This window comes from Aythya ferina (assembly GCF_964211825.1).
Source record: "Aythya ferina genome assembly, chromosome: 2".
Lineage (NCBI taxonomy): Eukaryota > Metazoa > Chordata > Aves > Anseriformes > Anatidae > Aythya > Aythya ferina.
The window spans coordinates 91,021,083-91,048,840 of NC_140297.1; the positions used below are offsets into that span (position 1 = coordinate 91,021,083).

Sequence of the window (27,758 nt, forward strand, 5' to 3'; positions counted from 1 at the left end):
CTAATAATCTAATCTCATTTCTGCAATGTCTGCACCTTCAGTCTTGAGCCTGCACAGCATTTAACAACAGTAAATTTGCCTTATTTAAGCATCCCTCTTTGAAGATTGGCAGAAAATGGCTGCATATTAAAATGGTGACTAGTATCATTTTAATATACACCAACGTAAAAAAATTGCAGTGCTTAAAATATGGACCATGGCATCACACAAATTCTTATTTCTGTTACTGGTATATAAGCATGTCAGTTAGATTCCTAGTGAAACAAAATGCCTATGCGTATGCAGTGGTTCCGTATCTACAAGGCGGGAATTCATGGACTTTATGCATACTAACTATTTTTACCTGTTGCTTCTCTTGCATCTCAGCTTTGTCTATAACATTTCTGCATGCCCTCCACACCCCGTGACTTAGAATCATAGGATCATAGAATATCCCGAGTTGGAAGGGACCCATAAGGATCATCGAGTCCAACTCCTGGCACCACACAGGTCTACTCAAAAATTCAGACCCTGTGAATATGTGCACAGTCCAAAAGCTTCTTAAATGACTTGTGATAACAAAATGGAGGAATTAGAAGGTCTTCTTCACAGCCTAAAAGCAGCTTTTAAGGCCCCAGGACCAAAGAGTTCTGTCCCTTCTATAGAAGGGTGATTACACTCCTTTGAGAAGTTTTGTGGTGGTCTATAGCTTATTTGGACTTTTAATTTTTTTATCGTTCTCCTTAAAGGAGGTTTCCTAGATCTCTTTGAAGTTTAGTTGGAAAATTAGGCTGAGTAGAAACACTCAGCTCAGGTGATGCAGAAGGCTGTCATTCATCTGATCATTCTTATGTTCATGTGCTGTGAGTAGAAAGGGAATTGGATTACTAAATAAAGTTGTCACCCTTTTGGAATAAAGGCCATTTGGAGTTTGGCCTCAAATGTCTTTGGAGAAGAGAGTCAGAGAATGGAAACGAGTCTGTTTCTTTGTTTTGTAAGCCATTTGCAAATCCATAATTGGGCTTTCCAAATGTTTTCCCCACAATGTCTTTCTCTTTGTTTGGCATCCTATTTCTCCCCATCCACCTACCTTCCCCTTCCCACCCCTGCCCCCCCCCCACAAAAAAAAAAAAGGAAAATCTGATATATTTTTGTCTGGCTACATAAAGACTGTATGACACATTTACAAAGCTCTTTGCTCTTTCTGAAGAAGTTATGATACTTTACCACAAACAGGCACCCCTACATGCTTCTGAGATAAATGATCTCCAGTCATCATGCCAGAGATGGCACTCCTTCCTGTGCAGCCAGTTTCAGAGTTGCTGCCTAGCTGGAAGCAGTACAAGTTGGCTTTCATCCATTCAGATGTGAAAAAGGTCCAGTGAGGTTCTGGCCACCCTGGAGATGTGCTTGCTACATAAATATGGGTGAATAACTTGTAAAATACTTAAACGGTATTGTTCCAGAGATTCAAGAAAATTAGTATTTAGCTGAAAATACCAGGATGATGTGTGAGCCAGTTATGTTTTTAAAGGACTGGCCACAGATATGCATCCTTGGCCAAAGGCATTCATGTGTCATGCGTCCACGTACCTGGGACTGTGACTGCCTGACTGAGAAGTGAGGGCAGCCTCCTCCAGCTTTGTACACATCTTGATTCGTGGGCTGTTAATAGCATAATTTCTAACAATGCTGTGCTGTGCAAGCCGATGTCAACATAATGTTATCCAGTTGCCTTTCTTCTTCCTCATCTGTACAGAGGATTTCAAGAATTGATGTTTGTCTGAGACAAAGGCAGAAGTATTCCAGGTGCATTTATACCTTCCAGGGCAAGAAAGCAACAAACAAACTGGTAAGAGTTCAGGGAACCACTACAGACTACACAGCTGATGCCAGAAGCTCAGTAAGATGAGGGTGCCTTGTAGGTCATTAGAGGCAAACGTTCTTTCATATAGAACAGACAGCCCTTATTGCTGATATCCAGTAATGCTGAAATTGAAGCACAACTCTGAGGCCTCTAGTAAACCAATAATAAAATAGTGAGCTGAGAGCAAACAGGTAGATTGTGAAAACAATGTTTAAACACCGCTTCTTCAGATCTTCTCTTGTAATAGCAGGAATGGGGAATGGCAGCGTGCTAGAGGAATGCTTGATAAATGTCAGAATCTGTTAAAATTTGCTTGTAAGGCTGTTCATGTTAGAACATAAAAGTTGAAATGTACTTAGAAAGTTATTTCAATTTTAAAATTACTGCAGACCCTAAAAGACTACTGCAGGGTTGCCATGCCACAGTGTGACCCTGAGGAACTGCAGCCTTGCCTCTAGCAGTTGTAAGAGTTATTGTAGCTTACACAAAATAAGATTTTATACTGGAAAATACCCAGTTCAAACTGTAGTGTTGCAAATGCTACTGTTGGACAGTTAGTTGCACGTTTGGTAGAACTTATTGATTGTTACACTTACCTGCAAAATCTTGAGGTGCATAGTGCCAGAAGAAACAACATTCTCTGTTTCTTTTGTGCTTTTCTAAAGCTGAAGGGACCCACATTTACTAGAGTAATCTTTGTTGCAATGTGATCTTCTCTTACAAGACCTCTTCGAGAACTCCCTCTTGCACTTTCAGGGCACACTTTGATCTAAAGAAAAGGCTCATATCTTGGGCTAAATGAAGTTTATCAATCTTTCCGCCAAAGCTCAGAGAATGGAAAAATCTCCCAGCAGGTAAACAGAAATCCTCTGTTAATGATAGAACTTGAGAAACAGCAGAGCCAGAGAGAGATTAAGGGTGTATCTGCCTGATATTTTGCAGGTAGATTGCAAGCTTACTCTACCTTCATTCCAAATAGGCTACAAGTGCCATGAGTGAGTAGCAAAGCTTTGACTTCAGGGTGTATGTAGTACATTGCTGATTTGTAGAGCATCTTTGTTCTTCAGGGATAGATTTCTGTTCTGATGTGTCCATCTGGTTCAAAGTACGTACGTTAAAAGACATTACCACCTGCAAAATATCTTGTCATGCTTTCAGACAAGTCACAAGTCAATTTTATCTTTGCTGATCTCATGAGGTTCATCCAGAGACATGCAAGCCAAAGTTATGCTTTGGTCTGACTCTTCTGTCTGAACCGGAGACAGAGACTGAGAACAAGAGACAGAAATATATGGAACACATAATGGGAGAATCTCAGTGTTTTGTTTGGTTGGTTGTTTTTTGTTTTTGTGTATCTAACTTTTCAGTAGATAAAGTAATATGCCCTGTACTTATTTGCCCTGTGATTCTTCCTTGAAAAAAAAAAAAAACAAACACAAACACAAACCTTTATTGGCATCAAGTCCCAGTAACTCTTCTTAAAACACGTGGGAAATTATAGATGTTTCTTTTAGCATCACATCATTTAATTCCATCTACTCATTATGAATAAGAGAATATTAATGTGAACGAGAATTAGTAGTGTGCCCTTACATTACAGGTGGCCAACCACATCCAGAATTAGTGGGAGTGTAACCACCACATTGAAGGACGTGGTTCTTCCCTTTTGGTTCTGGTCAGACTAGAGCAAAGTTCAAGGGTCTTGTTTTGAGATGCTCTGTACCAGAAAGATATCCACCTCCTGAAGCAAGTCTGGTGGGGGTTCACTGTGAGCACATGATATATGAGGAGACGGAGCTGGGTGTGTTCACCTCAGATGAGAAGGCAAGTGGGGTTGCCCTTCCAAATTAAATTATCCTAAGATGCCATCAAGCTCAGTATTTTTCTTCTTCCTTGCTTATTACAAAGGAAAATACTGCAGTACAGCTCCTCACCTACTACGAAAAACCAAGAATGGGGGGATGATTTTCTCCCTCGCGCAGTTGTTAATAGGAAGATCTCCCTTCAAGGCAAGGAGTTTATACTCTGAGCTTAGGGCAAGTACAGCTCTGATGCTTTCTGCACTGTTTAGCAGCAACAATAGTAGTAATTTCCCAGAGAAGGGACGTGTAGCCACATAAAGGTTGGGTCTCAGAGACTGGGCAAAGTAGGCTTATACTCTGGGTAATATTACAGACATTTAGGCCATCCGAGTAAGGACGAGGTCCTGTGTCGTTTGACTCTAGGACCAGCAATTTGTTTCCCTTCCAGAAAGGCCTTTTCTCCTCTTCTGAACAGACTGTGGTTTTGTCCTGCTGTGCCACATGAAATGGAGCAGAACCACAGATGCGATTGGGAAACTCGTGAGCTATTCACGCAGTGCTAGATCTGAAGTCCTGTGAATCCTGACGTGCTACGAGCAAGAAGGATTTTTAGCTTTTCTGTGCACCTCTCACCAGCTGTTGTGGTGCATGTTGTACTGCCACATTACTTCACCATCCAGAACGGTGTCTCATAGTGACGTGATGAGTGTGTGGCCTACTAGGCAGGGTCCACGCGGGGATTAGGCCTAAGATTAGACCTCAGATTAGGCCTAGTAAATTGCTAGTGAGACATTGGGTGCACATTTCCCTTCAAATTTGAATAATGCAAATGCTAAGCATCACCCTAAGTGAAATACTGTTTTACCCAATTTTGTTTCAGTTTTCTTTCTTTTTAAAAAATATTCCTAATTTTTTTTAAATCTGAACTTAACAAATGTCACTTCAGGCTCCAAGCTAATGACATTTTTAACAACGTTCCTCGTAGACATCTAAGTTTTTCTCAGCCAGTGATTAATGGGTGGGACAAACCCTTCCATGGGACATTAATTTTGCAGTCTGTTGCGTAGTCTGTTTGGCTGGGTCTGTAACATATTTCCGATTGTCTAAACGTAAAGAGATAAAAAGAAAAAGGACTGCCAAACTCTACTGTATAATGTAAAGGAATGTTTATAATTTTTCTCCTTCCTTTTACATTCTGGCTACATTTTATCTTTCGCCAGAAGATGCTAACATCATTTCCTCTCTCTAAATTGGCTTGCAAGTGATACAAAAATACAATTTTCTTTTTTAACTTTCTAACTTTTTTAATAAAAAGTTTTGATACTTCAGTGCTATGAAATTCAAGAATCCTGATTTAATCCCAGAGCTGTTAAAACATCACTTTACTGAGCTGGTGGGTATGTATATTGCTCTAGTGAGCCTTCTGTTTTAACTGAACAGTGATATTTAGGGTGTAAATTTGGAACTAATCACAACAACCAGTGTTCACAAAGCAATGATACCAGGGATTCTTTTTATTTATTTATTTATTTATTTATTTATTTATTGAGGTAGAACAACATATTTCTGTCTCTTTTATTGCTGTTATGACATCCAGTCCTGTCTGAACTAATAGTATGATTGCCCTGTGGATTCTAATAGAACTGGGACTCTGCTGAAACTGATTCAGAAAGCTGTCTTTGCTACTAAACAAGAGTCCAGTAGATCCCAGAAACAGCCTTAAGGCCTTCAAGAAGTTATTAACACTGATACAAATAATTAGTGATTCACCTACTTAGGAATGAAATATGCAACTTGTTTCTGTTGCTCCCGTTACTGTGCCATCTGTGTGCATTATGTGAAATAAAATCATACCAGTGACTGGCAAAAACTCCCATGGCTTCACAAATGGAAGTACAAAAGTCAATGATTGGCTGCTTTTTTTTTTTTTTCCCTGTTAAATGATCTCCCTGTTTTTGAGATTTGCAGTCCTTTTATTTGCAATGTAGCTGTCAACCGTTGAAATAATTGGAAAGGCATGCCCTGCAAACACATTTCATAATTCACTCATGAAGATATGAGGATCTCCCACTTTGAAAGTCACTATAATTAATCACAAATGGAAACTTTCTAAATAGCTCTGGTATTTTTTAAAGTTGTGAAACAATCATTCTCGTTCTTGGTTGAAACCCGTCGCGTTGCGATAACCAACACTTAAGGTGTCATCAGTATCATGCCTGAGCTGCTACAGGCACATCAAGCCCATAGGGAGCTCGTCATGAGGGGGTCATTTCATAGGGAGGACATCGCTTTGGAGGCTATGTAACAAAATTCACAGTTTCAGACAGGTCTTGGCAACAGGTGTCCCTGGTACAGGTCTTTCTTTCAGAGACTTGGTGCCATTCTGGGTAAGAATTCATTTCAGTGTGAGCTCATCAGGCTCTGGAGTGTCCTTGTGTATTGGGGTGACAGACGGACAGATCTGGAGGGGCTTTGGTTGGCTGAGGACTTTGCTTTCCAAGAGGTGGTGCAGCTGCTTGATGATAGCCTGCTGTTGTTAAGAAGCATGATTAAACTAGTATTAAAAAGCCCCATTGCAGGATGTGTGCAAAGGCTGTGGGGGCCACAAGTGGCTAGTAAGTCTCAGCTCTGGAGCCCCTCCTGTGCACATTGTGTGACTTAGTCCTCGGACTGCACTATTTCATTTTTGTTCTCGTCCAAAGCAGTATGGAGGCTTAAAGTGCCCACACGTGTCTCAGTTGTGATTGTCTACCAAGCAGGAAACAGCATGTTTTAAATGCAGTTTTTCTCAGAGCTAGTGGCCATGCTGACTACCAGCAGAATGCTGTCAGTATGTGCCTTCACCTCTTCTTCCCAGGGCTGGCTGACTGTTTTGTGAGGAGCTTAGCTTGCAGTGTCCTTCTACTAGCAAAACGACAAGTGAAACAAAGCCTTTCTAATCACTCCTTTTCTCCAGAGCTGCGTCTGTATGGTATTTATTACTTGTGCTGTCATCTGCAAGCGTGGTGGATGCAGGATGGCACCTGCAGGCCGCGCTCCATCAGTCGGCCGGCCCAAGCCCTGGGCTGCCCCGAGGCCTTGGCAGCCACAAGCTGTGAGGTGCTAGCCGCTCCTTACAGCAGCTGCAATGGCCAGCAGGCAGCAGCTAGAGCAAAGGCGTTACAGAAGGTCGTTCATACTTTCTGGAAGAAGAAGAGAGTTGCAGATATTTGACGTAAGCCCGCTATGTGCCACTGATTGCTGTCACATGGAAACATACGGAACCCTGCTGTTGAGTACTGACGAGTAAACACATCCAGTTGTCAGCATCTGGCCAAGACTTGAGGTTTTGAGAGCCATTGTGAGTAATATCCAGGAGTGAGATTTCCTTTCTAGGGAAAGGATCCTGACCAGATTTGCAGTCAGCACACAGCTGCTTATCCGGGACGTATGCTCTTCCAAGTCTTGTTTGCAGTAATCTGGTAACTCCTGTTTTACAAAGAACCTTTGCAAAACAAGTGGAGACTTGCTGGAAGTTCTCCGAATATGCCTGTTAAGCACTTGAACTTGACTTGTAAGGGAAACATCATGGTACAGCAGAAGGAGTGTGGTATTCACATGCCTGGCATATGCATGGGTGCCCTGTGAAACCATGGGGAACTGATTTGTTGCTCCCTCACCGGTGTGTTTCCATGGTATAGTTATGCTGTGTGTCATGGGATTTCCATTTCCTTCAATTTGGCTAGCTCATGTATCACAGGGGTATCACTGTGGCAGCACAACTGCTAATTAGAGTAATCAAATGTCTTAAGGGACCTGGTCAGGTTTGTCAGCTGGCTGTGAGCCCTGAAAGTATCTGATGCAATGATACATCAGGACCAAAACAATCTAGATTCAACAACAGAAGATTTTGTATCCCTAGCAGCATCATTGCAGTGCATTAAGCTCAATTCACATGAGTGGGTAGAACGTGAGAAACCAGGGAAATACCTGGGTTGCTTGTTCACAGTAAACTCTGTGTTTATAGCTGTAAGCAGCAAGCTGCATTTTAGCTCATTGCCATAAATTGAGCTCTACTACGTCTCTGTGAGTGGCAATGTGAACAGAGTAGCATGACCCTCTGCTTATTGCACTTGCAGTCTTTTTTAGGATCTAGATACACTTGCAGTCTTTGCATATATCTATAAATGATTAAAGGTGATTCCTTGCCTCTTAGGAGAGTTATGTTGTGAGGAACTGAAAAACCAGGGGACTGGAAATGAGCTAATACTGGCAGAAACCTACGTGTATACATCCCTGAACCAGTTAGGAAATGCAGGATAATGATGGTTTTGTCTCCCAGCCTGGGTGAGACATTGCAATAACCAGGTGGTTTTGTTTCAGGCTGCCTACCAACTTAATATAATGAGACAAAGACAGGGATTTTCTGGAGGGTGGCTTATCTCTACATGGATGCATCTGAGAGATCATTTAAAATCTGTTAATGGTGAAAGAGATTAATGACCACATTATTATAGCTATCTTATTAAAAATCTCACAAACTGTTTGATAGATTTGTTGCAATATAATATAGCACAACAATGCAATAGGCTTACAAATGCCTATTTTTATGCAGCCTGATTTAGTCTCAGTGGACTGAAAATTGTGCTTCTGGGACCAACAATATATCCCCTTTTATTTGGCTTTAAATCCATGGTTTAGATTGAGGATATGTCATATTTGACCTAGAATCAATTCTCCTGCTAATATTCCTCTCAGCTGGACATGCAGAGCCCTGTCTAATAAAAAGTCCTCGTTTTTCATGTTTCATGTATTATTCAAAACTCCTTTAAGTGTGAAGACATTTCTGATCACGCCGCGTACATACCTGAAAATTCTTACTCAGCACTTAGAAAGTTCCCTAATAGTCAAATGTCCTCTCTGGAAATGGGAGATCTGTAAGAAAACTGGTAGAGTTTGACTGTTGATTTCCATTTGGTTGGTTTGAATGATGATGAGTCTTTGCTGAACTCACAGTCTTGGAAATGTACAAAAAGTAAGTTTGAAAACGTACAGGCGGAGTGCTCGCTTCCAGCAAATCACACATCCTGTGACAGGGTGGGACAGTCAGAGATTAAACACACTTTCTCCCGGGTTGTATAAATAGTGAATATGTATTTATTTAATCATTTACCTGTTAAATAATAGCACTACAAGAAAAGAAGAAACTGTGAGGAGAGAATCACTCTGTCATACAGGAGTTTCACAACATTTAAAGCTCACAATGAAAGTGGGAAGTAAATGTTGTGTTGAGATACAGAACAATACATTTATTCTTACTCCATCAGGTTATGTGTACAGTAAGCTTTGAACAAAGATATTGTGGATAAGCATAAGTGTATGTATAGGTGGGACATTCAGTCTTTTATTATGTGTGGCAGCATTAAGCTTTTGTTGGGATTCTTTGAGTACTGGGAGACTACTTTCCAGTGAATGACATTTTCATCCAAATAGCTACCTGTCATTTTTTTGGTCTTGGCACAGCTTAATCTCTTCTGCCCACGTGTTACTACTGGATCTGGACTGTTCTGCTTGCGCCTTGCTCAGTCTCATGTAGCACTTCTGGCAATGCTGCGGTTTGCTGAATGACAAGTCTCGTGCTCTTTTCTTCCAGTTCCGCCTGGTGGTAAAGACAGCGCTGAAGCTGCTGCTGGTGTTTGTGGAGTACACCGAATCTAATGCGCCGCTTTTAATCCAGGCAGTATCAACAGTTGATGAAAAGAGAGGTGAGTACCCTTGCTCAGGGCTGCAAAATCCCAGCATTGCTGAGACCAAGGTGGCATTTTGTCATTGATGTCAGCAATTTTAGGGTTTCTGTTATGATTTCTGCTTTATATGCCATTCCCCTGATTTCTGGATTAAAAGCACACTTTAAGTATTTATACAATTTAAGATTGTTTTGAGGAATGAATTATAGTGGAAAACTAAGGAGTGAAAAGCTGGAAAACCATGTTGCTTCCGATACACTGCAGTCATTGCTTCCCCTTCCCTGCACCCGCAGGCAATGTAAGCCCCATTGCATATCCTGACCTTGAAGGCTCCTCTGGGCCGGGCCATCTTTCCACTTCCTTCTGAAAAGAAGCAGTCTGATTTACAAGAGAAAATGATATCTAATCAGCGTAATCCCTTTGAAGAGAAAGACGAGGTCAGTAATAGTACAGGCTTTATAGTAAAAGCAAAACCATCTGTTGTTACATTAAAATAAAGCCCTTGAGCAGATATTATACTATGAAATCTGTTACCCTTCAGGCTCATGAAAAATACTTGAATATGCATACTGTATTTTTTACAAATAAATAGAACAAAAATGGTTCTTTCTTATTCTTCCCACAAAGCTATTGCTAAGCTCCCAGTGCAGTCTCTCTTGATGCGAAACATTCCTTTGCCTCAAGGAGAGTTTTTGAGGTTGGGAGAACCATTGTTGTGGTCTCAAACACATGGAGGTTTAAAGCAAGATCCCCTCGGTGGAGCAACTGCCTCCATGCTGAACTTGTTTGAGCAACTTGATATGGTAAAAGTGAAACAAAAAAGTTGGGGGATGGGGAGAAAGGGGGTGCCGGAAATAGGAGAAGGTAGCCAGATTTTGTTTTCAACTACCTAGTGTGTTGAAAATACCATAAAAAACAACCCCCAAATTGTTTCTCATGATAGGGGAGCAGGCAGAGATAATCCAAAATCAATGTAACACTTTTAAATGGTGTACTCTTCAGGTTGGCCTTCTGTTTTGAAATAAAACCAATAAACCTTACAATGTCATCAGCAGAAATGTAATCACAGTATTCATGTAATTGTGAGTTCTATGATTTATTTTTACAGCCATTCATAGCATTTCCTCAGCTCTCTGAACCCCCTAGTATACTCAACATGTTCAAGTTGCCATCTGTTCACATGCAAGTAAATCTCATTAAAGAAAACAGAGAGCAAGTAGGACCCTGAACATACCATGTGCTGTGTACTCCCTTCTGTATCTGTAAAACTGCCGCAGGCAAGTATTTCCATGCCCCAAAGCAGTAAAACTTCAGTATCAAGCTAAGACATGAAAAAAGTTATGTATTAGTTCAATGGGTGATTTTTAGTATGAGAAGAGGGTTTAGGGGAATTCTCATACCTGTGGGTTAACAGAACTCTTGTCCAAAACAGCCCAAAATACCCAGTTTATCCTTTTTTTTTTTCCTTTTTTTTTTTTTTCTATAAGCAATTATGCTTAGCTATGAAAGAGATTTTTTTTTCTTGTTTTTTATTTAGTTCCATTTTTATGTCATCAGTGGAATAGCCATAGCAATGAAAGGTCTACATTTTACATGTATATAACATTTAGAAATTGGTGTCTTATAACTGAAGGGTACCTGCCTGTAATGACTGATTTAAGGGAACAGAAATAAAATGGAAAAATAGGGATGTGCCTTTTCTTGAAACATTGTCATAAATCTTGCAGTTATATAATTAAGTTTAGCACTGCTTTGAAAAAAGTCCAATGTTTCATGTACATACAAGGTGATGAGATATGACATAATTCCTCAACATGTGTACCACACATGATTAACATAAAGAACCCCATAATAACTCAGCCTTGTTTCAAAGTGATCCCATCTGTGGTTTCTACGCAAGAATACATCCATATGCAAGCTGAAGTACAAAGATCTATGGAAGTGCCTGCTTTACTCTCAGATACAAGCAGATTATAAGTGAATAACTGGATGGTCCTCATCATGTACGATGTAGGTTCTAGTTATATTTCCATCTAGATTCCTCCCCCCAGCTTCTTCTTGTTTCGTAGCCCCAGTGGAATTTGATCTCTTTTAAGGTTAAGCATACCAGGACTGTATGGGCTCTGGAGAGCACAGCTGGCGCTGCACTGTGCTGTCTGGGGCTGTTTTATCACAAGCATTTTTTAGTACAGAGATTAAAGCCCAGTGGCTGAACTGGACACTGAAGCATTCTGTTTGTGAATTATGTTTCTGCTACCTGACTTATTGCTGAATTATTTAAGTGGCTGGCGTTATCAGTTCTCTCCTTTTCCTCCCATTTCGCACACTAAGATAACCAGTAAACTAACGCCTATCCTGTAGCTGTGATGTAAAGCTGTATGTTCACACATATTTAAAGGGTCATGAATAAAAGATATTGAGGTATTTCCAAAACTCTTTCTATCCTATGGCAACTGGAGACTGTTTTTATGTTGGTGACAGTCCTCGTGTATGGTTCCTGCCTGATGCAAAGTTTTTCGTGCTTTGTATGTTATGTATGCATCCTGTGTAGTTGTAATGTAAAAAAAAAAATGTGTAAGGCATGAATGACGGGATGAAACTAATCTTTTTTTTTTTTTTTTTTTTTTTGTAATTCATTTGCAAAACCATTTAAAGGGGAAACTGAGAAAAGATCAAGACTTCAAGCAATGGGCAACATTATTCAGTAGACAGTATTCATTTAATATACACCTAACTGTTGAAACCCCACAGTTCTCTGTGTGTTGATGGACCATCCGTGACTACTCAGATTACTGTGGTAACATCATGGTTGATGAGGCCCCAGCCTTCCAGACAGAGTAGCCACAATAATAGCTGGTACCAATGAGAAATCTGCAAAAAACAGTTGAGCAATTCCCATTTTACCCAGTAGAAGGCAGGAGAACACACACAAAACTCGACCTTTACTGTTTTGCTTTAGTGAGCTTGTTACGTCGCTCCCAGCAATTTTACCACAAGTCCTGCCTGGAAGTTGTAACCTTACGTGAACACCGCAGTCTGCTCTCAGAAAAAGATCTGGGATGCTACATCATCATTCCTTTACATCACGATCAGGTAGAGGAGACAGGCTGAAAGTAAGGCTTTTTGACAATTGGCACACAAAAATAATTGCACTGTTTTAAAAAATAAACTTTATAGCATAAATTTTAAATGAATTTACTTTTTTTTTTTTTTTAATAGAAATACCTGAGTTTAGGTTTTCCATAATTTGTTATATTCAGACCATTGCACAGATGGCAGCAAGCAGTAGCTTTTGGCTCTGCACACTAGCTTCCTCAAAGGTTCCTCTCTGTAATCAGAGAGCTTTTAATATCTTGCACAATACAAATATATTTCTAAAGCAAAAGAGAAAATACATATCATGCTTTTTGTGTCTTTTGTATGAGCCTCATTGTTTTACTACAGCAACCCACGACTTTTCTAAAGTCACCAGTTTCTGTAATGCATGATCTTCCAAAGTACCTTTCACAAAATCTTTCTAGGCAGCTCATACTGGGAGGTGAAGGAGTTTTTTTTCACTTAGCCACCTTACCACACAAAAAAAATTGTGGCTTGGAAATTATTTTTTTCACGTAGACTCCAGCCTATGGACTCATCTTTAAGTGGTAACTCTCCAGGAACAACATACTTGGAAATCCAACCTTCAGGGCCTGTGTGTGGATAAGAGGAGAAACCTGCTTTAGATCCACCCATGCCTCATGCTGCTGGGATCATAGGTTACAAACTAGAGACTCTCATTAGTGTGAGAAGGAAGGAAATGGTGCAGCTTTCAGACCAGAACTGCCTAGTCCCCAAACTCGTAGACAGCATTATGTCTTATTTTGTGTTTATTTACTCATTGGCTGTTCAGCTTGAGATGATAATGAGGAAAACAGCATTTGAAAAGCAGGGTTTAATCTGGTACAAATTGGAGTGACTCAGTCAAAGTCCTTGTACAGCCTCCTGGTGATACCAATTGGGGAATAGATTGAATTTCAGTTGAAAAGAATTACAAATGCAAGCCTAGATTTTCAAAGTTGTCTAAGGTTAGTAACAGCATCCTAATTAAAGAATTCAAAGGATGGGTGAGCTGTTACTGGGCTGCCTTGCTGGCATATATTTTTTTAATTGTGGTCTGACACAGAGAAGCAGCATGCATAGAAGAAAGCTTTGTCATCCATGCATGGAAACAGCAAGGGAATCCTGAAAATACTCTGTTGTAATAATGGAGAAGTACACAGATATCCAGGCAAAAAAATAAAGAAATAAATAAAACACCAGGATATTGTCCTTAGAAAACAGAATAGGATTGTTTCACTATGAATAAAACCTGTCTACAAAATAAATGGGTATTCCTCTAGAAAGACTGTCACTGAATAATGTGGTGTGGATTAAATAATCAACTTTTCATGTTGTTGGCAACTCACTTTTTTCTAAATGGCATTGTTATAAGTCAAGCTTGTGCAGTTTCCCCATTTTGTTTCTCTTTCTTATTTTCTTCTATTTTTATTTTTCACTAGAAACCACAGGAAGACATTTTTGTAGTGAGGATATCATTCCTGCTGATCATATATCATTTGTGAGCCGAGTGAATTTGTTCCACATGTCTTTTGAACATGTACTGAACAAAATGTCTGGTAATATAGAGAGTCTGGTAAAGCAGTGTCTAGTGTGTTCTCATTACAGCAGTGTACTGAAATTAGTACTTAATCAGTAATGCACATAAATACTTTCTGAGAGATGAAGGTGAATCCCCTCTACTTTGATTTCTCTTGAGATAAGGAAGCTCTGCTTTATTATTCAGGAGAAAAGATCAGAGAACGTCTCAAAAGTGTGAGGAAAAGAAAACAGGAGAAGTACTGCTGTCTGTGTGTTCATTACTAGATCGTTTTTCACACAGTGCACTGCCATTGCTTTGAAAATGGGTGCTTGGTTAGTAGGGATCCATGTCTGTGCAGCAGGATTTATCTGCATGTATGTGCAATAGCATCGCAAATAAGCAGTGGTGGTAATTGCTGCGAGAGCAGTGTGGAAATTTAACCTTGGGGTCACTGATCAGTCAGCAACAGGTTGTTGGGATGAAACGTTTCGTTTTTACTGCCTGATTGTCTTCAAAGTGTTGTCATCGTTATAATTTTTAGGGGATGTGATCTGCTAGAATACTCCGCATTTTTCTCTCTGAATTGTAAAACTCTTGCAGTTACGATCTTGTAGGTGAATTGGGCATCTCTAAATTAGGGTTAGCTTTCTGATTTTTTCTCCCAACCTTTAACTTTACTCCAAACAAAACAGTGATTTGTAGTCTTTCATTATTTCCTCCATTTTCCTAGATAAAATAGTCTTTCTTTTTTTCTTTTCTTTTTTTTTTTTTTCCCCCACTGAAAATGTCATCATCTGCCTTTTAGCCAAATTAAATGGAATGGTTTTACAAGGTGCCTTCCACACGAGACATTATCTTGAATCTGGTTGGCATTTCCTGCCTAACTCGTTTGGTGCAATAACTCGCTAAAGCCACGTGGGTTTTGGCAGCAGATAATCCTGCAAATGTATATCAAACATACAAATGCAAATCAGGCAAATAGTTCATAGCTAGAAGCACAGATTTTTGACCTTACTGAGTGAAAAAAAAAAAAAAAAGAGAGAGAGATAAATGTATCTGAAAGATCCATGGAGGGGATTCTTATTAAAAATAATCCAAGTAAGAACCACAGCAAAAAAACTTTTTTTTTTTTTTTTTAAATCTTACACGCAACCTGTAATTTGGGAAAATTGTCTTTCTCTGCCACACTGTTTTGTTAACAGGACTTATCTTAATGCAGTGTAACTCAGTAATATCACTAGGAATGTAAGCAACAAACACACTAGAAGAGTGGCATACAGACTTCTGTGTAAGATTTATCTAATCTGTGGGAGCCTACAATAGGTGGGGTAAAATTCGTCCCACACGATTTTTAGAAGCTCACTGTAAATTGAGTGGGCTAACAAAGCTTCCTTCATCATCGAGGGAGAGAAATTAGTAGCTCTGGGGAAAGTCCGCCTGACATTTTAGAAGCCTGCCTCAGGATGTACCATTGCTTTCACTGACTGTATTTACTTGGTCCTCCACAGAGTAGGGCAGACTGGAGAGGAAGCTGCAGATCCACTTGATCCACTTGATCTTCCACTTGGCCACATCATTCCAGCTCATGCTGCCTCTTGGACAAATGTCGCTGCAACAGCTGTCCATTTTGGTTATCTTTACTGATGTTTTCTGCTTTATCTCTAGGAGCCAAGCCATGGTCCAACATCATGGAGATCCTGGAGGAGAAGGATGGGGTTGATACGGAACTACTGGTTTACGCAATGACCTTGGTTAACAAGGTTTGTTTGCTTTGTTACTATTACTTGGAGTGATGATATTTGTATTTTCAGTTGCATAATACAGGTCTGTATTGAGAAGATATGACAAAGAAGACTTGTCTCAGAGAAGTTGCAGGACCAGAGATGTTGCAGTCACCCAGAGGCAGCAGCTGGCAGCAGCAGAATTGCTATTTTGCTCATGGCTGTGCATAAACATATTATGACACAATTCCTCTCCCAAAGCTGGCACTACAGTGCAAAACAAAACTCAACAAACCAGCTTAACAAATTACCCAGAAGATAATTAAAGCAAGTACTGGTGAAAAGATCAAATGCTCACAAAGGCTTGCATTGTGCACAATTTTCTAGTTCCAGATTGTTTAAATTATGTTTAATATCTCCACCACTTCCCTGGGCAGCCTGTTCCAGTGCCTCACAACCCTTAACTTCTTCACTGAAAGGGTTGTGAGGCACTGGAACAGGCTGCCCAGGGAAGTGGTGGAGTCACCATCCTTGGAAGTCTTCAAAAGACGTTTAGATGTAGAGCTTAGGGATATGGTTTAGTGGAGGGCTGTTAGCGTTAGGTTGGAGGTTGGACTCGATGACCTTGAGGTCTCTTCCAACCTAGAAAATTCTGTGATTCTGTGATTCTGTGATTCTGTGATTCTATGTTATTTTTTTCACTGCAAACCAAATATGGTAAATTAAACAGGTCTGAGAGCTAGTGAGAGTGTTTCCACTTTAAAAACTGAGGTAAAAACATGCTTTGATTTTTTCTTCTTTCTTTGTATTTTCTGGTACCGTTTATTACAAGTAGTAGTTTTGCAGTAAAATCAAACATTTTCGGAAGCAGTCACTTGAGTGATGAGGAGGGAGAAAATGAAAGGACTGCAAAAGTTAGAAATTTATGAGTGTAAATTCCTTAAAAATTAGTGTCTAATCTTCAAATTCTAAACAAATCCTAGCGTGACTAAAATTAAAAGTAAATCTTTTAAAGAGCACAGAAGGTCAACATACTGCTAGAAAATCAAAATAGCTTTGTGTTTTATAATTATACTTAATAGGTCAGAGAACTGCAGAACATTATTACTGTTCATTATATTCATTTAAAAATCCAGAGTGTGTCCGTGGAGGTCATATACCAGGATGACAGCTTTCTGTGCTTGTGGCTGGGGCAATGGGTTGTTCTGTTTGTGTGTTTGTTTTAATGAAATGGTTTCTTAATGGCTGGTATTATCCAGTGAAGATGCCTGAGAGGGCCTGATCTCTCCCAGTGACATCCCTGTTGTCACTGTCCTTTTACTTAGAGTTGCCCTTGCACCTGCTTACATGGCAGTAAAGATCCTGTTGACTTTCAGTGACCATCTTACATATTGACGTACTCTTTCTGAAAAGCATCACCTGCTCGTTGTGTCCGTAGCTGCTATTAAAGCTGAGGCTACTAGTTTTTAGTGTTTCTGTTCTAAGCCTTGTTGTATCTTGTACTGATTCCTCTGTCTGAAATAATTCCCTTTCCCCCCCGCCTCTGTTGCAACTACCCGGTGTCTAACTTTAAAAAAAAATTGTTCTATATTGACTCCTTTGTCATCCTATAGTTAATTTCTTTAGTTCGAGTTTTTCACTACATTTAAAGCTATTTTTAGGAGGAGGTAGTTCTTTAAAAGCAAACAAAAAGAAAAAGCATCTCACAGTCAAAGGAGTTACAAAGATCAAGGAACAGAGGAATCCCACAATGCCACACTTGTAATTATGATCTGGCTTATGGACAGTTTTATGATGTTTTTAATGGGATTTTTTTTCATGATTATAGAGAAAACAGTAAGCAGCATGTCACAGTTGTAATTTTTTTCCCCCGCAGAGAATACAAAGAAGGCTCAGACGGTTTCAGCTTCTCCAGGCGAGGAATTGTCAAAGTTTTCAGTGCAGGCAGAAACATCATGGGGAATTTGTTTTAAGGAAGCATACTTCTCCTACTCCATTTTCTTTTTCCATGTATACATTTATAGACTGCCTTCCTTCCTGCTCAAAATCTGATACAAGAATTGTACCAATCCTTTTATCCTCATCCTCTCCTTTGTTGACACTTAACCAATTTACTTATGCTACCATTTCATTAACCATCTCTTAGTTATGGGGGATTTACTCATTAATGAATCTCTAAAATGAGATTGATCTCAATATATATACCTCAGATTCTCTGTAGTCCCAGTATAACCTATGATACCTTCCTTTGGTGAGTTCATATGGTCTGTTAGATCTTACTGTAATCCCTCTTTCTTTATTTATTGTTTTTTTCCCATGTGGCCCTTTATTGGAAGTTTTACTGAGGTCCAAACAGATTAAACACTTTATATTTCCTTTTACGTATAGACACACACACACAAATATATAAAAACTTCTAATCACCAAATGTAGAAATTGAATTCTGTGTTAAATTCAATTGGCTTTTCTGTTTACTTCCAGACTTTCATTTACATGTTGTTTTTTACATTTGCTTCAAAAATTTTCTATTACTGAGATTATACCAGTATTTTTGTAGCTGTAAAATTACTGATGACTTTCTTTTTACCAGTTTTTTAAGATTATGTTTGTTCTCTTGCATTATACAATACTTTTGTTTTAAACAGGTAAGTAAAATTATTACTCAGTATGTAAAAATCAGTATGTTTTAGTGTAGCCCGATTAAGCACTGAGTGCTTTTTAGCAGATCCAGGACAAGACAAGTTTAAGTACAAGCTTCCAGGCCAGTGATTAGCAGTGGGAGCTTAGAGTGACACCCACCAGTGGTCCAGCAGCAGCAGCAGCTGGAAAAGTGCTGTCGCAGGCCACTGTGGTGTTAATGCAGCAGCTGGCACATCATTTCTTCAGCAATGATCTTCTTGTGTCCTGTATTTAGCATTGGCAGCAGCAGATGTTTTAGAAGAAGTTGTGGTTCCTGAGAAAACGCATGCATGAGACATGCTTCTTCCTATCCCAAAGCAATTGAAAACTCAGCAAATGCCCTTAAGTGTGTTTATTTACTATGTAAATTTACTGTGTTTTTCACCAAAGCATGTAGGATTTAGATAATATCTCTATATAGTGTGTGGCCCTCTATTGAAACCGAATCTGTTGGATGTGTAGTAACCAGAGCAGTACTTTTTATGTTATTTGGACTTGCATGCAAAGCATGCACACCAAATACACTTTGTTGGACTTTCTGTTGTCTGTATTCTGTCTGCACCACTGCTTTGTGCTGTGAATGTTTTCTAAATGACAAAAGACACTATACTTACTAATTTTGCTACCTAATGTCATCCAGCAATACACATTTAAAAAATCACAGTTAAAGAGAGCCTTTCAGTCTGAAGCTAGGAATAGGTTAGTGCTAATTTACATTTGGCTTTGTTAAGAAATGGAACCGAGGACAGGTCGAGGTAAGGTTATTCTGCTGTTACCAGTTTCATATGTCGTCTAATAGGATTTATCATGTAGGAAAACATTTGGCCTGTAATTCCATAGACCTGTGGTGGTTTTTTCTTTTCCACTGCCCATACAACTTCATCAGTTTCTTGCCTTTTTCCATTGGGACTGTTACAGTTAGTGGTAGGTAAAATGTATTGTTTAGGCTTTGGTAAAAATGTGGTTAAGAAGATATATCAAGCTCAAAACTCTCAGGCTAGGTTTTTGGTTTTAATTTAGTTCACCATTCCAAAAGCAGCTGCTTGAGAGAAAAGAACTCAGTGTTGTGCAAGCATTCCCATAAGGTCCTGAGAGCAACTTGCACAACTTGCACAAACAAATAAAACAATCTTAATTCGGGGATGTTTCCTCAAACCAAAACGGGATAGAAGCATAAGAATGACTGTTGACATTCCTATTTATTCCTCTTTTGTAGACCTGAATTCTAAAGAGTATGAGATTTGAAGTCCTTGTTTTCCTCTAAGCTAGGAGTAACACAACAAAATTCTACAACAAAACAAAGACTATGGTTTAAACACATTTCTCCAAGTGGCTATATTTTAATTCTGCCTTGCCAAGGCCAGGTTTCATTTTTTAAGGTTGCTAGGTGTCAGTTTAGGAAAGACCAGAATGTACATGGTATGTATTATCAGCACTGTTCAGGAAAATTTAGTTCCATGGTCTTCAGTGGGTTTTGAACAGAGGCCCTAAATACTGTTCTGGACAGACACAAATGTTTAATCAGATCCTAAACATATTATCCTAGCACTTTATTAGGGTTTTGTGCTAAGCATTCCTCTTTATTGTGCAACTCACTAGATAATCATCAGACAATAGTCCTTCAATGACTGAAGAAGAAACACAGCTTGGCACATTTCCCAGTGCCTCATTTCATAGGAAAGAGGTGCTTAAACAGGGCAGGGTATGCCAGCTGTCTATTGCTGTCTCTCCTTATTCATGTAATTCCAACCAATTTTTCTGAATGTAAAGTTTCTTGGTAGAGGGAGGTAGCCCAGAACAGCTGTTCTCTTTTTCACTTTGCTGCTCAGAGCAACTCTGGGAAAGCCACACTCCAGAAAACCAGTATTAGAGCACAGCTCATCCCATCCCATTCATTTCACCTTCTCACATTCATGAGAAGGTGAAACTGGCTGGAAAGTGTCTCCTTTTTGCCTGGGCTCTCTCTTTTTCTCACTCTTTCTCTCTTCTAGTGGAATTATAGATAAGTTACTTAGCTAATTGAATAGCTAGGAGAGAGGAAGCTACCTGAGCACGAGTATCTCATTGGAGAGCTAATCCAGACTAACTGTGTTGCTTCCAGACTGCACTCTCCCTTGTTTTGCAGAAGCAGCTCTGGGGTGACTGATGCTCACAAGGTGGCATGTGCCACTCTGCAAGAAGGCTGCACTGTATGTTCAGTAGTTCCTGCTCAGCATCAGCAGGATTAGGCCTATTTTTCTGCAGCATCCATAACGAGCGGTTAAAAATCAGCACAAGCTGAGCAGAAAATAATAGCAGACCAAAATAGTTGTGTTTTCTGTTGGCTTTGTCTGCAAGACTGGTGGATGAAGTTCACTTATGCTCTTTTCAGAGCTGTCCAATGTCCATGTCCTCTTCCCAAGCATCACCCTGCAGTACAATGTTGAGTGGCTTGATCCAATTCCTCTTGCTACGTGCACTGTAGTGGAGTGTTTAAAGTACATGGTACACTGCAGAAGACCACCTTCCATTTCTTCTCAGTTTTTTGTATTCACCAAAAAAGGAAAAAAAGTGCTTTCTCTCTTGAATATAGAGTGGGCACCATATAAAGCTCTGAATTCAAATAGTTTATTTTCAGTAGCTGTTAGTGCTGGCGTTCTTTATTTTCTAGTGTTCTAATGCTCCAGTGTCACTGGTAACAACTTACCCCATAATCAGGAATCTGTAGTACTTTTAACATTGTATTGGAGCTAAGAAGTCAGCATACCTTTAGTAAGACTTTTAAGGTTGAAAGGGAGGAAAGAAGTCAATATCTCTGTAATATAAAACAATTTGTGCGTTGGGAGGATGACCTCTGCTGCAGGTGTTGAGGACAGTAGGCACATGGTGCAGGATATTTCCTGCTGTCCTGACATCACACAGCTGTGCATTTGACTTTTTCTTCTTACGGCCAAAGTTATAAGAATCAGTAGGAAATCAGCTTCACTGGTTTTAGCTGAACCATTTTTTTCTCTGTCTTTGCTTTTATCCTTGTGTTTGATGCTTTAACATTCTCTGTTCTTTAAATCTGTACTTGAATGAAGCCAGGAAGAATCCAACTGTGTATTTTAAAGACCCGCATTTTCCATACTTTTGTATGAAATAACAACATTGATTTGTTTTGCCAATTATTCATTTTTCTACACAGTGCATCGAGTTGTTTGTTAAAAGCTGTGCCACTTGTTTTTTATTTTCTAGCGGTGTCTCTAATCCCACATCATGGTTTTGTTTTATTGAAATCATACGTAGCACCACTTGCCACCCGCTTTTAAAAACCTTTGTTTAATTCTTTTCAAAACAAACAGATTAAAATGTTTTTCCTTTGTTTCTTAGACGCTGTCAGGGTTGCCAGATCAAGACTCTTTCTACGACGTGGTGGACTGTCTGGAAGAGCTAGGCATTGAAGCTATTTCACAGAGACACTTGAACAAGAAAGGAACAGACTTGGACTTAGTTGAGCAATTTAACATTTATGAGGTAACATAACATGCCCTGTTTTATGCATCTTACAGCTTGTGCAAACTTCAAAGCCTAGAGGAGGGGGGAATGTAACCTAGGTGAAATTCAGTTATCTATTTTATTTTAAAAGAAAAACATCTGGCTGCTAGAAGTATTATACACATTCGTATACGTGACCTGCTACAAGTATATAGCTGCTCATACAGATGCGTTTCATACTAATGCTGGGGTGTACTGCAAGGCAAAGCAGCACATTTACTAGCCTCTTTAAAGGCAGTTCTGCCTGCAGTGAAAACTTTCTCAGACTGCTTGTTACACATCCTGAAGTAAGCAGTTCTCTCCATATGCAGAAGTATTCAGCTCATGAAAAAGGTTCAGCTGAGCTTAGCTTCACAAATACCACTTGTTCTGCAGCTGAATACCCAGCAAGTCCTTGTTTACGAGTTTACCCTGGACCAGATCCTGTGCAGTTTGCAGCAATGGAGTAATGAACGACTCCACATTCACCACCTAGGTATAAATTAACTACTTCTGAAGAACTTATATACAAGGATAGGATATCCAATTTCTTAATAATTAGACTCAATTTTCAGGTTTTGGCAAGTGTTGGAAGTGGGAAGGTCTAGGCTGCAGTCAATATAATGTAAATGTGAATTTGTATCCTGATACGATGAAATGAAATGACTTTATCTCCATCCAAGTCCAGCAAAGGATGTGGTAGATTTGATTCTCCATTTTCTTCATCAGCTCTACACCCATGCCACTTCACAGAATCACAGAATTGTCTAGGTTGGAACAGACCTCAAGATCATCGAGTCCAACCTCTGACCTAACACTAACAAGTCCTCCAGTAAACCATATCACTACTTCACTAACTTTAGCAGAGCTATTTTTTATATAGACCAGTCTGGAGGAGGACTGTCAGGCCAGAAAAAAAGGAATGTGAGAATGAGAGGGATCCATGTTCTTATTGTTAGAGGCATCAGCTGATAATGTCCTCTGTAAAAAATGATTGTTAAACGTAAAAACAGATTATTTTTGTTTATGCTGTGCCTACTGAAAGACCTGATTGCAAAATTATCAGTTTACCTAGTTGTGTACCAGCTTTGTCTTGATAACCAGATTAAATGTAAACATATCCTCATACATTCCTTCTTTTACTACCAAATTTGTGCTTTATTTTAAAAATCTCCTTCACAGTTTCATAGATTTTGCACCTTCTGCAGAGATATACCACTTCGCCAACCTTCATTTTGTCAAAGTCCCTTCTAGTAAGAATTACCAGAATAACAAGACATAGAAACAAGAAAATACACATTTTTCTGGTCACCCACATATCCCTGTGCTTTACCTCTTCCTATGTGAATGGATCCTTCTTAAATAAAGGTTGCATAAACTTTATGCTGCATTTCAGGTGAGATCCACCAGTAATTTTGTTTCTGCTAGCAATAGCTCTCTCTTTATGTACCGTATGATAGCACTTCTGTTTTTCTCTTAGAGATGTGTCACATTGGCATTTCAGCGGCATGCCATAATTCAAGATACTAGATGCTGCTGTGGTGGTGTAACATGAATAGGTAGCTAACTCCACCACACCCTTCTCTGACTCTCCCTACACTCCGATTTATTTATTTTTTTTATGATGAAAAAAAAATCATGGGTTGACATAAGGACAGGGAGATCATTCACCTATCGCTGTCATGGGCAAAGCAGACTCAACATAGGAAGAATGATATAATTTATTGCCTATTGCCTACAGACTAGAGCAGTGAGTGCTTTTAGTGAAACTAAAAGCAAACTAAAAAACGACCTTCACCTCCATCCACCCTCTTCTACCTCCTCTCCTCTGGCAGTGAAGGAGAATGGAAAATGAGAGCTGCGGTCTGTCCCTAACACTTTGTCTCTGCCATCCTTGCCTCCTCACTCCCTGCCCCTGCTCCACGTGGATAGATACCATCCTTCCTGAACTGAGCTTGCGTGGGCTTCCCACAGGCAGCAGTTCCTCAAGCACTGCTCCCACACGGCTCCGTCCCACGGGGTCCATCCATCCATCCCCCAGGAGCAAACTGCTCCAGCACGGGTCCCCCACGGCTGGGCGGCAGCTCCCCCCAGACCCCCTGCTCCTGCGGGGGCTCTCCATGGGCCGCAGCCTCCTCCAGGCCACATCCACCTGCTCCACCGGGGGCTCCTCCACCCACGGGGGGGCTGCAGTGTGGAGATCTGCTCCATGGGGGACCCATGGGCTGCAGGGGGACAGCCTGCTCCACCAGGGGCCTCTCCCTGCACAGCCCGCAGGGGAACTGCTGCTGCCTCCTGCCCTCCTGCTGCACTCACCTGGGGGGGCTGCAGGGCTGCTTCTCACTCCTCTCTCCCAGCTGCTCTCACACAGCATTTTTTTTTCCCCTTTCTTAACTCTGTTCTTCCAGAAGACCATCCAGCTCAGCTCCCTAGCTCAGCTCTGGCCAGCAGCAGGTCGCTTTGGAGCCGGCTGGAGCTGGCTCAGCTCTGACATGGGGCAGCTGCTGGGCTCTGCTCACAGAGGCTGCCCCTGCAGCCCCCCTGCTACCAAACCCTTGCCACGTAAACCCAATACAGCTACATCCATATTTTGTTCCTGGACTATTTCCAGTTGATGAGCTCCCAACCAATGTCAGAATTTTCTGTCAAATGTCATTGTGGCCATGCACAATGCATTCTCAGCATTGTTCCTTCCTTGTATAATGCATATGTTCCTCTGCACTGACAGTGCTTCTGAACTGGCAGGAAATGCTGAATTTTCCACTGAATGGCAGAAGAGAAAGTAATTATGCTAACCTAAAAATTGGGAAGCTTAGAGGAGATGTGTGGTCTGTGTGTTTTGCTTTTAATCCATTGTGGTATGAGTTCACAGAAACAGTTTTGTTAGTTTCTTTTCCTTTGTTTACTTTGCAGAGAGATCTGTAAAAATGGAGACCTTACAGAGGAATGCAGTTATGTATGCATCTGCTATTCTCTTGGTTGAGAATAAATGATGGCACTATCCTAAAATACTAGCCTATCTTTCACTCGGTCATTACCAGTGGCATGTCTGAACATCAGAAGTGTTCAACTGATCAGTGCCTAGGAGATCTTCTGTTGATTTCAGAAGTTCCAAGACTTCACATATGTATTTTAGAAGGAAATAAAGAGAGCTAGGTGTCTAGCGCTGCTTGGACTCCTTGAAAATTAAGTCCTTAAAAATAAATAAATAAATAAATGAAAATGGCATGAATATATCTGTTGTTACAGGTCCTGTACTGTTTTATACAAGGTGTCAGTCTATAATTCAGTTGTTAGACCTGCTACACTGCACTAGTGGATAGATAGCAACGTGGAGGGATATCTGTAGAAACAGTGCCACACTCATGTTGAGATCAGTTGTTTTTTAAAGACTAGTTGTGAAGACCTGTGGTACCTACAGGACGCATATCAGAAGCCTTGCCTTTCTTTCCTCCTCAGGTGACCCTGAGACACGAGGATGGAGATGAGAGCGCTGACCCCCCGCCCAGCGGGCGCAAGGACAGAAGAAGGGCCAGCCTGGGCGCCAGTGAGCGAAGGGGCTTGGAGCGCCGACGGAGCCGCAGACACTCGGTACAGAACATCAAAAGCACTTTATCGGCCCCTGCCAGTCCGTGCAGTCAGTCGAACCCCAGCTTCATGCTAGGCCACGGACAGCGCGTTGAAGGTCTCAGTGAGAGGTAGGTGCCTGAGCTAAGGAATGGGCCCTGCTTTCGCCCTACTACTTTCCATTATGTTCATTGCACTTTATTAACCTGCCAGCCTTTTTCCAGCAAATTGGAAGAAAAAAAACAAATAAAAATAAAAAATTTGTAGATGACTTCATTTCATTTACCTACATATCCAAGTTCTTTGTCACCATCTACCCTAAGTAAATGGACCCAAAACATGGTAGGTAGAGCGTTTGATTTGATGGAACTAACCAAGGTTAATATCATCCATTGACAGATTTTATATTTAATATAGGAACATAATGGGAGGTTGTAACAAGGGTAAAGTCACATTAATACAGAGGTAATTGCCCTGCTTATGTTACCATTCATTGATTGTTTTTCCCCTTTGCAAACAGCCAGCATTCCAGCATAAATATTTTCCTTTGAGGCTACACTGTAGTAGTGAATGTATCTGATGTTTTATAATTAACAAAAGAGAGACAGTAATGACTAGTTGAGGAGCACTCTGCATCACTGGAGTCAGTCAGAGCTAGCGTCATTGCCAGTACCATTACACTTGGCTTGGGCTATACATGCTTAGAAAAAATGGGAGCTGCAGATCCTCAGCACGTCTGAATACCACACAAGAGGGCTGGAATTAATTTTGCCTAAGTTAGATGTCTGATCAGCTTGCCTCCCTTTGATGTCTGTGGAGTGGAGCAAGTGCTTGTAAGACTGAAGTTATCTAATGTGTTCTACATGTCTGAAATTTCAGCTAAGATGAATCATGCTGTGAAACTAACAATTTCTCTCTATCGACTATAAAGGGAATCTGGCTGACTAACTCACATGAAGATATGTTTGCTGCAGATAGCTAAAGCTGGACACGTCTGTCATCCAGTGGCTCAGGGTGCAATTTGCAAAACCAAAGTGTGCTCCGTGAAGAGTGTTTCCTGTATTGATTATAACATTTGGGAAGTTCTTTGGGGGTTTCTGTTGGTTAGCGCTGGATGGAAACTTAGAGCCCTAAAACCCTGTATTACGTATAAAGCTGCCCATCTTACAGAACAAACTGAGATGACCAAAGTCTAATGGCTTCTGTCAATAAGAAAATACAAGACTCCAGATAATTTAAACAGTAGTTGAGTGATGTGTATCATAGAATGTTTTTTTTCCTTTTTTTTTCTTCTTTTTTTTTTTTCTGTTTTTGTTTGGTTGTTTCCATTTGGCAACACATTCATGCTTTTCCATCACGTCCTATTGGCTTGCTATTCAGTGAGCTGGAGGCCAAGAGCCACATGGTCTTACAGGCTGATGACAAAGATGACAGTGCATTTGAGGCTGAGTTTAAAGCATCTTCAGTGTGAGTACAGCTGGGGGTTTCAGCTGCCCTGTGTGGAAAGCTTTGTGCATGACCTTATGCTCTGTTTCATGACTTACCAATGTGACTGGGAATCTATCAGCCGATGTGCAGCAGATGTCATTGATTTGTTAAAATGCTGAGCTTGGATTAAAAATGAGGGACTGCTTCAATTCTACAAAAATTGTTGATACTCTTACTGCAATTAAACAAATACAAGTCATGCATCTAATACTAACACAGTTTCTCACTGTTAATGTTTGCTTGCTAGTTTTATTTTGCAGTCTTCAGCAATTCCTAATGAATTTATGTTTGAGCTGATTTTTAGTAATGAGTCAGTAGAAACATGGCAGATTAGTTTTGTTAGTTCTTTGAAATTTTTTTTTATTATTATTATTTCACCAGTGTAGCATAATTTCAATAATTATCTTCATTTTCTGAAAAAATAGCCATTTCTACTCCACATCCACCTGGAAGCTGACATAATTTAAAGCATAATTTAAATTTAAAGCCGAGAAATAAATCTTCATGTAAACATTTACAGATAAGTACTCATTTAAACACTTATTTCAAGTTTAATATCATGTTGAAGTTGTTCTAGCAAATTAGTTTTTCCCCATTAGTCATTACAGACCAATGAATACATGTTGGTACCTGAAGATACAAGTTCTATGCCCAGTGAAATGTTCAAAGTTGCCATGACAAGAATCTGTCTGTGTTGGCTACCTGTAAGTCATGCTGGGTTTCTGGTAAATAAACTTTTCAGCAAAGCTGATTCTGTCACTCACACTTTTAGTATTTTCAATCTGTAATTGTGGTAGGAAGACTAAATACAGTCTT

At 40.1% G+C, this 27,758-nt stretch overlaps 1 protein-coding gene across 9 annotated transcripts in view; it reads left to right on the top strand.

The window, feature by feature from the left end:
* FHOD3 (formin homology 2 domain containing 3) overlaps positions 1-27,758 on the top strand; it is a 394,706-nt gene that overhangs the window by 262,929 nt on the left and 104,019 nt on the right. For 6 of the 9 annotated variants that reach the window (XM_084510276.1, XM_084510270.1, XM_084510271.1 and 3 more), the window contains exons 7-11: positions 9,281-9,392; positions 15,658-15,752; positions 21,744-21,887; positions 25,347-25,585; positions 26,835-26,921. In XM_084510276.1, coding sequence (XP_084366402.1) covers positions 9,281-9,392; positions 15,658-15,752; positions 21,744-21,887; positions 25,347-25,585; positions 26,835-26,921 — 677 coding nt within the window. The remainder of the gene's footprint in view (positions 1-9,280; positions 9,393-15,657; positions 15,753-21,743; positions 21,888-25,346; positions 25,586-26,834; positions 26,922-27,758) is intronic. The other 3 variants (XM_084510275.1, XM_084510277.1, XM_084510278.1) reach the window with 1 other exon arrangement.